This window comes from Chrysochloris asiatica, unplaced genomic scaffold (genome assembly GCF_000296735.1).
Source record: "Chrysochloris asiatica unplaced genomic scaffold, ChrAsi1.0 scaffold00019, whole genome shotgun sequence".
In the NCBI taxonomy this organism is placed as follows: domain Eukaryota; kingdom Metazoa; phylum Chordata; class Mammalia; order Afrosoricida; family Chrysochloridae; genus Chrysochloris; species Chrysochloris asiatica.
In genome coordinates this window covers 11,612,574-11,628,882 of record NW_006408537.1, presented here as the reverse complement: position 1 = coordinate 11,628,882, position 16,309 = coordinate 11,612,574, and the positions used below count along the sequence as shown (strand labels likewise).

The window sequence follows — 16,309 nt, the reverse complement described above, 5'->3', positions numbered from 1 at the left end:
CCTATCCTGAATCCAGCTTGAACCTCTGGAAGTTTTCTGTCAATGTATGGTTGCAATCATTTCTGTATTACCTTTAATAACACTTTACTCATATGGAATATCAAAGATATTGTCCTTTAATTTCTACATTCCACTGGGTAAACTTTCTTTGGAATGGGCACAAATATGGGAATCTCTTCTAATCCTTTGACCAGATAGTTGCCTTCCAAATTTCTTGGCATAGATGAGTTTGTGTCTCCAATGTCGCCTACTTTGTTGAAAGATTTCAATTTGTATTCCATCAATTCCTGGAGCCTTGTTCTTTGCCAATTCCTTCAATGCACCTTGGACTTCCTCCTTCAGTATCATTGGCTCATGAACATATGCTACGTCTTGAAATGGTTAAACATCGACCATTTCTTTTTGGTACAATGACTCTCTGTATTTATTTTATCTTCTTTGTATGCTTTATGCATCATTCAATAATTTGCTCAGAGAATCCTTCAATAATGAAAGTCGAGGATTAATTTTTTTCTTTAGTTACGTCAGCTTGAGAAGTGCTGAGCGTGTTCTTCTCTTTTGGTTTTCTGACTCCAGATCTTTGCACATGTTGTTGTAATATTTGACTTTATCTTCTTGAGCTGACCTTTAAAATTTTCTGTTCAGAACTTAGACCTCCTCATTTCTTCCATTTGCTTTAGCATTTCTATAATGGAGAGCAAGTGTCAGTGTCTCTTCTGACATCCATTTTGATCCTTTCCTTCTTTCTTGTCTTCTTAATGATTTTCTGCTTTCTTCATGAATGATGTTCTTGATGTCATCCCACAATTCTTCTAGTCTTCGGTCTTTAATGTCTAATGTATCAAATTTGTTCTTCAGATGATCTCTAAATTCAGGTGGGATATATTCAAGGTTATATTTTGTATCTTGTGGACTTGCTTTCATTTTCTTCAGCTTCAATCTGAATTTGTATATGAGTAATTGATAGTCTGTTCCACAATTTGCCCATGGCCTTGTTTTGGCTGATGATATGGACTTTTTCCACCTTCTCTTTCCACAGATATAAGTCAGTTTGATTTCTGTGTATTCCCTCTGGTGAGGTCCAGGTATATATTGATCTTTTATGCTGTTTAAAAAAGGTATTTGAATGAACAAATTATTGGTTTGGCAGAATTCTATCATGTGATCTCCAGCATCATTTCTATCAACAAGGCCATATTTTCCAACTACTGATCCTTCCTCTTTGTTTCCAACATTTGCATTCCAATCGCCAGTGATTATCTATATATCTTGATTGCATGTTTCATCAATTTCAGATTCTTCTATTTCATCCTCACTGGCTTTAGTAGTTTGTGCGTAAATTTGAATAATAGTGGTATTAACTGGGCTTCCCTGTAGGCGTATGGATATTATCTTATCACAGACAGCATTGTACCTCATGACAGATCTTGATCTGTTCTTTTGAACGATGAATATAACACCATTCCTCTTTAATTTGTCATTCATGGCATAGTAAACCATGTGACTGTCAGATTCACAATGACCAATACCAGTCAATTACAACTCACTAATGCCTAGGATATCAATGTTTGTGCATTCCTTTCATGTTTTACAATTTCCAATTTTCCTAGGTTCATACTTCATATAATCCATGTTCCAATCATTAGTGGATGTTTACAAATGTTTTTCTTCTTTTGGAGCTGTGTCCTAGTAGCAAATGAAGGTCCCACAGGCTTTACTTCCTAGGACTTTATTCCATTCGCATCATCATAGTCTACTCTACTTTGAGGAGGCAGCTCATCCCCATTTGCAGTTTGAGTGCCTTCCAACTGGAGGGGCTCATTTTCCAGCACTATATCTGATAGTTATTCATAAGGTTTTCAGTGACTGAATATTGGGAAGTAGTTCGTCTCTCCTTCTTCCTAGTCTGTCTTCATCTGGAAGCTTATCTGAAACCTGTCCACCATGGGTGACCCTGATGGTATTTAAAATACCCATGACATAGCTTCCAGAATCACAGCAACTCACAAGATACCACAGTACTACAAACTGACAGACAATACTTTTTTAGTGTTTTTGTTGTTGTTATAGTTTTCATCTGATCGAATTCCAGTAAAACAAATATTGCGTCTTCTTTGTGTCTGTTTGTAAGTCATTTCTCTTCAAAACTTTTTATTGTGCTTTCAAAACTCTTTATTTTGCAATTTCCTTTTTATTTTATTCTAATTCTTTCCTTCCTCTCTCACTCTTTCTGTTCTTATATGTCTTTTGTTGTTGTTGTGATGTACTGTGGAGTCAGTTCCGACTCATAGCAACCCTGTACAGGGTTTCCGAGGCTGTAAATCTTTACAGGAGCAGAACGTGTCATCTTTCTCCTGCAGAACAGCTGGTAGTTTTGAACTGCTGACTGTGAGGTTCGCAGCCCGATTCCTAACCACTGCACTACCAGAGCTCTTTATGGGTCTTTAGTCTTTATATATTTTCTTATTCATCATTTTACAAGTGAATTTCTTTTCCATTTCACTTTTAAACTCTGACAATTCTTTTAATACTCCCTTCTAATTTAGCTTTTATCCAAGTTTTTTTCTAATTTTGATATATGTGATTGTTTAAAAAAGTTGATTGACATGTGGAATTAAAAGATAATGGAATTTTTCTAAGAACTTTTTAATGTACCCTCATATACAGTTTATTCATAATTGGTGTTGTCTCCTTACAGTTTAATGTTGTTTAATATACTTTAGTATGATTTTCAAAAATAACATAAATAAAGAGCAGAATTACTAAAAATATTTGACCATAGGAAATGGAGAAGAGGTGAAGTAAGAGCTGACAAAGATTTCCTCCAAACTACCTTCTTACTATGGAATCCTGGTGTGCTGCTGCAGAATAATGTACTGGACCACAAGGTCAGTTTGAACTGTAAGATTGTCAGTTCAAACCTCACCAGAAACTTCTTGGAAACCCTAAACAGGGTTGCTGAGTCCGAATCAACTCAATGGCACTGAACAACAACAACCTTTTCACTATATGCCTGCATGTGACTCAAATAGATGAGTCAAGTGCTGCAAGGTGACTTTGACTTCACCAGTCTGGTTCTATTATAATCACTATACCATTGAATTGTTCTTGTTAAGTGCCATTGAGTTGGTTCTGACTCATAGTGCCCCTGTATAGGGTTTCTGTGGAGCAGCTGTTGGGTTTGAACTCTCGACTTTGTCATTGGCAGTCCAGTGCTTATCGTACATCACCACACCAGGAAATCCCTATGTTATTATTGTTGTTGTTAGGTTCCGTCAAGTCAGTTCGGACATATAGTGACCCTGTATAGGATTTCCGAGGAGCAACTGGTAAGCTTGAACCACCACCAACTTTGTTGTTCCGACTGATTTTTGAGTCCAGCTCATTAACCCATGGCACCAAACCAAGATTCCTATATCATTATTGTTGTGTTGTTGTTAAGTGCTGTTGAGTATGTTCCAACCCATAACAACCTTGTGTAGGGTTTCAAGGAGTGGCTGGTGAGCTTGAACCACTGACTTTATATTTCAAACTGATTTTGCAGTCCAGTGCATTAGCCCACAGCACTACATCAGGAGTACAACAAAATCTAGCCCATTACTGTCAAGTTTATTTCAGCTAAGTGCCACTTTGTACGTTAGACTAGAACTTCCCCATGGGGTTTCCAGGACTGTGAATCTTAACAAAAGCAAACTGCTACATCTTTCTCTGCAAAGCCGTTGGTCAGTTTAAACTGCTGACCTTTTGATTACTTACCCACTGAGGAACCTGGGCTCCTGAGTCATTTAAAATACAGTCAATGAATGCTAAAATAGGTTCTTGATTAAATATATGCATTAATAAATAATGATTGGAAGATAAGAAATATTAAAGTATTACTAATAAATTAAATACTAAAGCATTTAATTTATTTTGACAAGAGGTAAACCTGCCCCAATAGACTGAACATGTTTTTTTCAGTAGTGTGGCATCCAAATTTAAATAGAGATCATATTTTGAAAAGAATAGAAAAAACAAAACAAAACACAACTTGATGCCTCTGCACTAAAGTATTCTGTGATTATTGCTTGGTTATAGTATTATATTGTTGCTAAGTGCTATTGAGTCATTTCCGACCCATAGTGAACCTGTATATGATTTTTGAGAAGCGACTGGTGGGTTTGAGCTGCCAACCTCATGGTTCAAACTGATTGCCCTGCAGCACTACTTTTAATTTTTTTGAAAGAATATTTATATTTTCTATATATTTCAAAAGAACTACAATAATTATGAAATAAAAAATGAGTTATTTTTAAGTAAAAATAGTAATAGGAAGAGTGCTGTATAAATTGGTTTCCCTGGTTTTAAAAACCAGGCAAATTTGGCATATGTCCTTTTCCAACTATGCAATTGACAAATGCAATCATTGAGCTATTAGTCATGTAGATATGTCAAGGAAGACAAGATAACCACCTGCAATTATCAGAAGGGCAATTGAAATGCCAAATTTTAAGAGTTGAATTGAACTTAAAAAGCATTGAAAATGATACTACATTTTTCTTCATTTCAATAAAATGAAAGTTATTGGAATTAATCACTGATCAAATTGCAAGCATCTAAAAAAACTTAATATAGTAGTATTGTGGCAAGCAAATAATGCCAGACAAAGTCAATCACTTTATGAGGTAGTTAGTGATGAGGGAGAAGTCACATATTTAATACATTGGGAATAGAGTCAGTTTCTTCAGTTTGTCTCATATTACAATACTCTATGTAAGCCAGGAAATACCATCTTAGGTAGATGAATGTATTCAAAGGGCACTAATCAAAAGTTTATTGTCAGTATAAGACAATGCAACATATATTCTTCCTTCGTAGTTGTCAGCATTCTGGAAGGGATTCAATGGCCTAAATAGGGAGAGCTGCTCAGTAAGCTAAATTGACTTTTTAATAATTTCGCATAGGAAAATAAGAATCTGATGCCATCATAGTAAGTAGAAATTATAAACATATTATAGAAAATTTATTTTTGACAGTTCAAGTTATTTTAAATATGCTTGCCTTATGGGAAATTTTAGCATAGATTGAAAAAAATATTTATAAATAGCTTGGTGCAAATTACATGGTATAACTTTCATTTTGGCATAATCTGAGAACGTGATGTATTACTGCTTCAATTTTGCTTTAAATTCCTCACGAATCAAATAAATAGTGTATGCTAAAAGATTACTACCTGAAATGTATAGGGATTTTCTAAAAGCTAACTTTCTGGGATGGATACAAGACCAAAATTAATTAACAAAGAACAAAGCTATTAAACCCAATGCATTATTTTTACCTTTAGCAGCAGTCAGACATTTATAAATAATTGTTTTGAAATGCAATTTAAGTTCGTAAGAATTAATAATGCACTTCATGTGCAGCTACCCCTCATATATCAGTGGAGGCTTTGTGTTGCTATGAAATTGAACAAGTTTCAGAGGAACTTCAAAAGGAAAACAGATTAGAAAGAAAGACCTTCTGATCTACTTCCAAAACATCAGCCAATGAAAACCCCATTGGTCACAATGGTTGGATCTGAAACACAGCATGGAGATGATGCAGGGACAGCCAGAGTTTCATTCCATTGTGTATGGGACTCTGTTGTGCATATGTCAGCTTGAGTCGGGAGCCTACTCCATGGTAGCGAAACAAAATAACAATCTATCAAATAACCGTTACCACCTTCTCTGTACTCCAAAATGATAGAAATACTTTTTTTCCATTCATAACAAAGCTAAAAGAATCTGCCAGATTCATGTATTAACTTATGTAGTGTTTACATCAGTAGAATTGTCCAAGGACAGAGAGATGAAACATATGCAAATATGCAAGTGAGTTTATGTAATAATAGCTGCTTAGTAGACGCAAAGGAAATTAGTAAAATAAAAATTTCAAAATGTTCCCAGACACTCTCCAATAATGAATTCTAGGAAGTTGTGCACACAGCTCCATCTCTGCTGTGTTAGTACAAATAACCATCATTCTCATCTAGACAAATGTCACGTGGTTTCTTTGTCTGCTTGCCCTCTGCTGTGCTTAATTTTCCATATTACAACAGGTGTTATCTGTATTAAAGATCCATTGTAGCTACCCGTTTCCCTAACTTGGACCTTCCTATTGACATCTCAATGTTCTCGCAGTAAAAGGCCGAAAACGTACTATGGTCTACAAGGTCTCACATGACCTGCTCTTTAACTCCCAACCCAATTTCTCATCTATATTCATTATTCTTCAGTCATACAGGCTTTCTTGTTTCCTGCTGTTCTGACAGCAAATCAAGTTCTTTTTTCATTAGACTATGAAGACCTAGGTTTTCTATGACTTAACACTTCTCATCATCAATATATTTTATCAAACATTATTTAAGCAAACTATAAAGTAATTGCTTCATCCCTTGACCCTAATCTCCTTTATATTGTTAATTGTTTAATTGAATATATTGTCTATCCATGCAAATAAGTATGTATGTATTATTGTATATGTGACTGGGTCACTATGGGTTGGAATCAACTCAACGGCACATAACAACAACAACATGTGTATTTATCTTTTAATTGTCCATTTTACCTATAGAATATGGTGGTGGTGGTTATGTGCTATGGAGTCGGTTCCGACTCATAGTGACCATGTACAGGGTTTTCAAGGCTGTAAATCTTTACAGGAGCAGGAAGCCACATCTTTCTCCCGCGAAACAGCTGGTAGTTTCAAACTGTTGACCTTACGGTTTACAGTCTGATTCATAAACACTAATGCTGTGCCTGGAAGAGTAGATAACACATAACAGAAGTTCAATACATTTAAAAAAAAAATTAAGTTGATATGGGAATAATTAGTGTACTTTTCTCAAAAAAATATTCAGTTTAGGGAACATTCTCATTGGACACAATTAGTAGTTCCTCTCAAACAGCTAAACTAGGGGTGAGGAACCTTTTTCTGCTAAGGGCCATTTGGATATTATTCACGAGCCATACAGAATTATGAACTCAAAAATTATCCTGCTATATTTGATTAAACATTTAATTAACTCACATCTGATTTAACAAACTCACCCCTAATTTAATTAACTCATCCCTAATGTGATGGTTGGAGTCCTGATGTGGTGCTATGGGTTAATGAGTTGGGCTGCAAAGCCGGCTTGAACTTCTGGGTCGGTGGTTCAAGCTCACCAGCTGCTCCTCAGAAACGCTATACAGGATCGCTATCAGTTGGAACTTACTCCATAGCACTTAACAAAACCAATAACGTGGTGGCTGTTCTCCTGGTGTGGTGCTGGCTGTAGGATTAGCACTGGACCATGAAACACAGGCCGGCAGTTCAAATTTACTAACTGATCCTCGGAGACTCCCTGCAGGGTTGCAATGAGTCAGAACAGACTTGATGGCAGTAAACAACAGCAACAATGTGAGGGCTGGAATTGCAGTTGCCTTGGCAAGGCCAGACCAAATGGTTTCATGGGCATTATATGCCTCAGAGGCAGGGCGTTCTCCATCCTTAATCTAAACATATTAATTTTGGTTTATGGATGTGTTATTGTGACTCCTGCTTAATTGTCTTTACATTTAGTTAAAATATAAAATGTAATATTTCTGTTAACATACTGCTATTTTGGATAATTGAGTGGTTGCGAATTTAAATATTTTTACTTTCTTAAGAATGATTCTCGTAAAAATAAAACATAACCTTATGATGTATTTTTTCTATTGGTTGTTCCTAGTTATGCTTGCTTAGATTTTTTAAATAGTCAAAGGAGAAACTCCTGTTTACGTTTTGTTTGAAGATGTTAAAAATTAACTAAATGTATCTTTTGTTTGACAGAAGGCTCAGTCAAATCTTTACTTATCACTTTTTAATTTTAAATTGACAAAGGTCATATTATGAAAAGTAACAGCATTCATAAAGTTGTTCACAAGATGCTGTTTGCATTCTTCCATCAATATTCTGCAAAATATTATTTAAAGGGAGCAATTCATATAAACAAGAAGCCCTGGTGGCATCGTGAGTTATGCATTGGACTACTAAACCTAAGTTAGCAGTTCAAATCCACCAGCTGCTCTGTGGGGGAAAAATGAAGCTTTCTGTTCTCATAAAGATTTACAACTTCAGAAACCCTATGCAGGCCTGCTATGAGTCAGAACTGACTCAACAGCACATAACAACAACAATAAGACTAATCAACATATTTATAATGACCTGTTTTCTAATTTCACTGTTTTTTCCTTGTAATTTTTTTTCATTTTAGAAATTGAAAAATTTCAAGGTTCTGATGGAAAAAAAGAAGATGAAGAAAAGAAATATCTTGATGTCATCAGCAATAAAAACATAAAGCTTTCAGAAAGAGTATTGATTCCTGTCAAACAATATCCAAAGGTAAAATAAAAAATAATACTTTCTTATTTTATAAAAGTTATATAAATGTATAACAACACTCATGATGCTGACATAGGGACAGAAAACTGTTTAAAAATGTTATCTTGGTATTAATTTTCAACTGTTGACTATATAGCATTTTGTTATTTGAACATGAGGAATGTGGGACACATTATTAGACATTTAAATTATTTAACATAGAAATGATTCACAAATTTGTTCAAATATGCACACTAATTGATTGTGGTTTGATTCCCAAAAAGCATATTCTTACTATAAAAGGAGTAGAATTAAGGATACTAAATATATAGTATTAACCAATCATTAGGAATACCCCAGGAAAGCAAAATAGTCTTTATTAGACTCTTGTATTATATCTTCTAGTCTTCTTTATCCATATTTGATTTATGAAAATAATTATGATACTGTTCTTAGTCTAAAAACACCTCTCTTTAAACTATTTCTTATCTGTACATTTTGCTATCATATGACATTTGTATCACCAGGAACATTGATTATAAAATACAATATTCACAGTTAAGTTTTCATCAGTTATGATCATAAATTCCAATGTGAAACAGTTTTCTTTTCCCACCCCAAACAAATGAAAGTAGCTATAAATGAAAACTCAAAGTTTCAAGCTGATAATTTATTTTCAGAAGTGTAACTGAAGTAAAAACCATGTAATTATCCTAATAATCCATATTACAGAAATAAATACTATAGTTTACCAACAGTCTTCTAACATGAGAAGCTTTAGAAAACATAATTAAGTAGAACGCTGTGTTTCTAATCCTTTCAAATAGGCATAGAATTGGTGCAGCCCATCAAAATATAAGCTTAACTTTCTAATAAGGTTTTCTGTGTTCTATGAAAGATTTTTTTATTTTTGTTTTGTTTTTTAAGTTAGACTTACTCAATTACAAGAAAAGTACATTCATATAATAGCTATATATTTTTAATTGAACTTTACTAGGTTTACCATATAAGCATGCTCTTATAAATATTAAATTGGGCAACCATAGAATATTTTTACATAGTAATTAAGTGTGCAAAAAATATATATAAAACTAAGAAAAATGTGCCATTTTTCAAAGAATGGAATTAATTATCCAATTACAGTCTACGTACAATGTTGTTTACTTAAATCATGTATATTATTTAAATATGATAAAAGCTGATACTGTTTCTTGGAATAAGGTTTGCCTGTTGTTTGGATATAGGAAAGCTAATATCAGGCTTGATGTCTGTTTCTAAAACAAAGTGCACTTCCAGATCTCTGACAAAATTAAGTTGGTAAGGTATGGGAGGGACCTAAAGTTGTGATTCTTCTTTAATGACAGCATGAGTGGTTTTATGCTATTATAAGAATCCAGATTTGACCCATGATGTTGATATTGAAACAAGGAAACATAATATTCTATGGTTTCAAATATTTTGCGTGAGGTTTTATTTTATAATTCATAGGAAGAAGATCAAATAATGTAACTACTATTTTTTATTGAAAAATGGGATATTCTCAAAACTCAATCCATGTTTGAGAACATTTGCCATTTATTTATTTGATTAATAGAACGCCAAGCTGCTTTATTTGTTTACAAATGTGCATATTTCTTACTTCAGAATCCTGGTGTGATGCTATTGGATAAGCATTGAACCAAAAGGTCAGTTTGAAATTCAAGGTTGGTGGTTCAAACGCACCAGCTGCTCTTTGGAATCTGTATACAAAGTCCGTATGAGTTTGAACCAACTCAACAGCATTTAACAACAACAGCAACATTTCATACTTTTTGTTGTTTTTGTTATTGTTGTTAAGTGTCTTCACATCAGTTCCAACTGATAGCTACCTTGTATAGGGTTTCCAAGGAGCGACTGGTATATTTGAAATCACCGACCTTGCAGTTTGAACCATCTTTGTGGTCCTGTGGATCATCCCACAGTGCCGCCACACCAGGATTCCTTCATACTTCTAGTTATCTAGTTATCATACATAAGAGAACTATAGAGCCTTCTGATAAGAAACACAAGGGGGAGAGATATTGCTCAGAATCATTATCAGGTTGCCCCACATTGGTCTTTATTGTTTTTGTAGAGTACAAAACATTTATACACTAGCTTTGACAGTCAGCTTCTCCCAACTGTATTAGGGAGGTTGAATTAAGATTGTAATTCCTAAATTTGAGTCATAGTTGATGTACATTTATGAACAGTGAAATAATATGGTATGACGCAATACTATGAGCTATTGAGTAAACTAGAACAACAATATATATGGATTTACGGTTGAATCCTTTATAATAAAAATGTGATGTGATTATCCATCAAGGGAGCACAGTGCTGAAAAGCCTGCTTTTTCTACTTTCTCTCAGAGCTGCCTCTCGTCTTGATGTCTCCTGTCTGTTTGAATCAATAATTAATGTTGTGATGGCAAAGGGGTTTCTTGGGGAAATGACCTTATCACAACTTTAGTACATGACCTTTTATGGAGAGATTTTGTTTCAATTAGTCTCCAGTTTCAAGTTAATTTACTGATTTAGTTGAGTATTATAAGGAATGGAGAAAAATTTAAGATTTTAAATTATGAAAATTATGTGAATGCCATTCAAAAACATTAAGAATGATTTAGCTAGCTTTTAGTGCTTTATGTTTAATGATTTAATTCTGGGGAACTATGCCTGCCTTAGGCTGTGTTTCCCAGAAAAGCAAAACCGGAAAAGTGGATCTAGGAGTTGACTTCCAATAGTTTGTGGAAAATTGAATAAAAGTTAATGAAATTTTTCCATGAATCTTTTGAATTAGCTTACTCAGGTGGTGCTATGGGATCAGCACTTGAGTGTGAATCACATGGTCAGCATTTCAAACCCATTAGATGCTCTCTGGAAACCCTATACAGGTTCGTTATGAGTCATAACTGGCTTGATGGCATGTCACAGCAGACAATACATAGATAGATTGCTGTTCTTGTTGTTAGGTGCCATTGAGTCAGTACAGACTCATAGCAACCCTATCCACAACAGAATGAAATACCACCTGGTCCTGCATCAACCTCACAAATTGCAACATTTAAGTCCATTTCTGCTGCAATCATGACAATCCATTTCATTGAGGGCCTTCCTCTTTTCTTCCAACCCTCCATTTTACCAAACATGATATCCTTCTCAAGGGACTAGTCCTTCCTGACAATATATCTAAAGTATGAGAGACAAAGTATGGCCATCTGGCTTCCAAGTAGCACTCTGGCTGTACTTCCAACACAGATTAGTTTTTCTTTTGGCAGTCCATGGTACTTTTAATATTACCCTCCAATACCATAACTCAACTGCATCAATTCTTCTACAGTATTCCTTATTCACTTTCTTATTCATGGCTTGTGTCAGGCACACCTTACTCCTCTAACTGACATCTTTGTTCTTCAATACTTTAAAGAGATCTTGTACAGTAGATTTGCCTAATGCAATATGTCATTTGATTTCTTGACTGCTGCTTCTGTGAGCAATGATGGTTGATCTGAGAAAAATGAATTCTTTGGGAACTCCTATTGACTTGTCTTCCTTGTAGGTGTATGGATATTATCCTATCACATACATTTTTATACTTCAAGATAGATGGTGAAATTTTTTTTATAATGAATGAGATAACATTCCTCTTTAAGCTGCCATTCCTGATATAGTAAACCATGTGATTGTCAGATTCCAAATGGCCAATGCCAGTCCATCTTGGCTCACTAATACCTAGGATATTAAAATTCATGTGTTTCATTTCATCTTTGACAACTTCAATTTTTTTTAGATTAATACTTTGTGCATTCCATGTTCTAATTAATGAATATTTATAGTTATTTCTCTTCATTTTGAGTTGTGTCCCTTCAGCAAATGAAGGTCCCAAAAGCTTTACTCCATTCATGTCATCATATTCAACTCTATTTTGAGTAGGCAGCTCTTCCCTAGTCATGCTTTGAGTCCCTTCCAAACTGAGGGGCTCATGTTCTGGGACACTATATTTGACCTTATTCTGTTCCTCTTCATCATATTTCAATATTCAATGTTTTTACAGTGTTTCATGGAGTCCTGGTGTGGTGCTGTGGGTTAATGCACCAGTCTACAAAGCCATTTAAACTGCAAGGTTAGTGGTTCAAGCTCACCAGCTGCTCCTCAAAAACCTTGTACAGGTTTGCTATGGGTTGGAATCAACTTTACGGCACTTAACAACAAAAACAACAGTGTTTCACTACTATTCATATAGTTGTCAGTGACTAAGCATTCAGAAGTTGTCAGTCTCTCCTTTCTAGTTTGTCTTAGTCTAGTAGCTCATCTGAAGCCTGTTCAACATGGGTGACCCTAATGGTATTTAAAATATCGGTGGCATAGCTTCCAGCATCAACTCAACCTAGTACGACAACTGACAGATGAATTTTGTAGATGGCCAGTTCCAAATCTTTGAGTTAGGGTGATGGCTTCTGCTGATTTCTGGACTCACATGGTTGTAGTAGGTAATCAACTCATGGGGCTGCAGACGCTGGTGAAACCCAAAGGTAGCTGCATGGATGGAAGACTGCTAACTCAAGCACCAGGAACCAGAACACAGGAAAGCCATGTTAGAGCATCCATATATGTAGTATATGCAGGTTACACTCCCATGGATACTTCCATTACATCAGAGTATGATTGTGACTTGAGTAAGGGTGCAACTTTTGTCATACCTTTTTTAAAGCTGTGATTCAGGATACACTCCAGAATCATCCTGCCTCATTGAAACACAGAGGTTAAGACTTATGAGTCATAGAATTGAGTAGAATTAAATATTATCACAAAATGGAGGATGCTTATACCAGGTCACAAAGTGGTGGACAACTACCCAATCCTGGGAAGTATGGCCTAGCCAGGGTGACACATAACATTATCCATCATTTTTTCATATTATTAAATTACTGTTTTAAGAAAGAAAACATTTTTATTTTCTATTTTTAATATTTTGTGACGTTAGTTAAAAAGTAAACATTGTATGTACATCTTGTTGGCATTTATGGATTTTTCAGAATCAGTAAAATTATGTTTTGATAATAAGACAATCAAATCAGTCAGTATGATCAACATGTTCCTAAGAGATATGTGCAGAAAATCCTGAAGAATCATGCATCATCCTTAGCATTATGTTTTTCTTTCTAACACATATATATTGTGTTTCATAGAAGACAAACTACAGTTTTCTTTTTACATTTATTTATTATCTCAAACTAGCAAACATATTAAAGTCATAAACTCTATCAATCATGTTGTTGTCATAGCTCATTATCTGTGTATGTGTAAAGTTGGTCATAGCCTTATATTGGGTAGTTCATACTTCTGAAGGCATTGTTGACTAGTACAAGTGGTTAACACACTCAGTTTTATCCTAAATGTTGGAGGTTTGATTCCACCAAAGGTACCTAAGAATAAAGGCTTGTAACTACTTCTGAAAACTAGCCATTGAAAATCCTACACAGTACTGCTCTGCTTTGACATGCTTGGGGTCACGATGATTGGGAAAGATTCCATGGTAATTAATTTTAATCGATGTCTTAGAACTAAGCATATTGAGTTTGTTGTTGTTGTTATGTGCTGTGGAGTCGGTTCCAACTCATAGCAACCCTGTACAGGGTTTCTGAGGCTGTAAATCTTTACAGGAGCAGAACCTCACCTTTCTTCCACAAAATAACTGGTAGTTTCAAACTGCTGACTGTGTGAGGTTAGCAGCCTGATTCATAACCACTATGCTACCAGCGCACATATATTGAGTTTAGTTATTGTTTAAAATACATTTTAAAAGACCATGATTTAGTGTTTTCAGAAAAAGCTATATAACATAATCAGAGAAAAAGTAATGGAAACATAGGTAGGGGTATGCAGCCAATATTCAGCCTTGGAAGAAATGGAGGACACCTCCCTCTTTTCTTGTCCTGTAGAAAATAAGTGCCGTACAGGACCTAAGGGATAAAGATACCCCTAGTTGACTGGAGCTGTGTTTCGTTCTCTCTATACAGACACAAGGATTTCCCATCACACCCTAGGGAAATGGAGAGAGGGACAGACCATTGGGGGTGACACGCGTGCTGCCTGCATGACAAGAGAGTCTTTCTTGCTGTTTGCTTCTGTACCTATTTGTCCACCTGAACAAGTCAGCCTCTCAAGGCCTTTTAAAAATATATCTTTTTGATATTGCTTTCAGAATCCTCTGAAATATACCAGGCCTTTTCTTCAATTAAATTTGCCCCCCAGCCTATTTTTATTACTCAAGTTGAGTTACTGCCAACTTTGTAAAGCAGTCTATTGCCAGGAGTGTAAATTGCCCCATATTTGGCCCCTTTTAAGATCAAACGCAGTCGGGTTCCCTTGTGCTGCTTTTTAAATCAATTCCTTATGTAGATTAATGCATAAAATTAAAGTTCCAAAATATGGTCAATAGCATTTGACTTGCTCTCTATTTCTTCTTACTCTGCTCAGCTCTAGGGAGAGGGGCTGCCTTCTGTGCCTGATTGGACGTGGTCTCCTCATCTGCGGTTGCAGCCTAGCATGTCTTCTCATGCAGCTTGTATTTCTTCTTTGGTATTTCTGAAGGTGAAACATTCACATTGAAATTCTTGATGAGTTTTATTTTTATGTCTCTCTAATTAGTTATTGGAGTCCTGGTATGGTGCTGTGTGTTAATGCCCTGGCCTATGTGGTCGGTTTGACCTATAAGGTTGGTGGTTCAGACTCACTAGCCGCTCTATGGAAACCCTGTACAGGGTCGTTCTGAGTAGGAATTGACTTGAAGACATTTAACAACAACATCAATAGTTGGTTCTTCCATCATTTAGTGGTATTTAATAGAAATCCAGAGTTATAAAATATAGAAACTATGACCTAGCATGGGGCAGTGTTTTTTTCTGCTGTGCATAAGGTCTAGCATGGGGCAGTGTTTTTTTCTGCTGTGCATAAGGTCGTTATGGGTTGGTACCGACTTGATGGCGCCTATAAACAACATGACCATATTTTAGAACCAAACGTTACTACTTATAATGTTAGAAGTCTTTCTCCATTTTTTCCCAGGCAAATGTGATATTCCCAGAAGTTACTCTGTAGCTTACAGCTTAAGGCTGTTTTATTTTCACCAGACACCACTCAAAAATACTACTTTTCACTTTTCTTATAGAAATGGAATATAGGGTTGGAATGTGTAAAAACCATGTGAGAGTCATGTCTGACTTCCCCTGGCTTCACAAGGGAGAAAGAGACTCAAACTCAAAATCAGCCCAAAGTGGATTCCTATGAAGCAGAGGTCAGACGTGCTTCCATCCTACAACCTTCTTTCTTTATCCTAGTCTCACACCAACCATCCCGTCCACAGTATTCTCTGCTTCATATGTATGTTTGGTTATCCATTGCAATAGCCACACAGAACTCATAACAAAGCTCGCGATCATGGGGTTTATTAGGGAAATGAACAGGGTACAATTCTGGATCAAAACCCACTCAGTACACAACAGCTCTCCTGTCAGATGTATCTATGTCTGCCATACTGCAGGCATGCCTCATTCCTGTCTTTGGCCTTTCAGCCATGTGGCCCCTTGGCCTCTGCCTCAGTCTGTTAGCCTAGAGCCCACACTGCTCTGTCTCTGCATGCTACCACTTCTGGCGTTGCCTTTGTTGTTGCTGTTTTTCTAGGTAGGGATCTCATACTCTTCCTTCTTATGATCCTGGGATCTTCCATCCCTGCTTCTGAGATGGCCCCTTTTAAACTTAGCTGGATGGCAAAACTAACAAATCTCAGCCTTAGTACCCAGTATATCATATTTGCTTGATCTCATCTAGTCACATGGTAGGAATTAAAAAGACATTTGATAGAAAAGCCATATCCAGTAAATTCAAGGTATCACAGATGGGGTTTATGATTTTATTATTAT

At 35.7% G+C, this 16,309-nt stretch overlaps 1 protein-coding gene across 1 annotated transcript in view; it reads left to right on the top strand.

Annotated features, from left to right (window-relative positions):
- KHDRBS2 (KH domain containing, RNA binding, signal transduction associated 2) overlaps positions 1-16,309 on the top strand; it is an 864,427-nt gene that overhangs the window by 142,846 nt on the left and 705,272 nt on the right. The window contains exon 2 of the mRNA XM_006835744.1: positions 8,261-8,388. Within this exon, the coding sequence (XP_006835807.1) occupies positions 8,261-8,388 (128 nt within the window). The remainder of the gene's footprint in view (positions 1-8,260; positions 8,389-16,309) is intronic.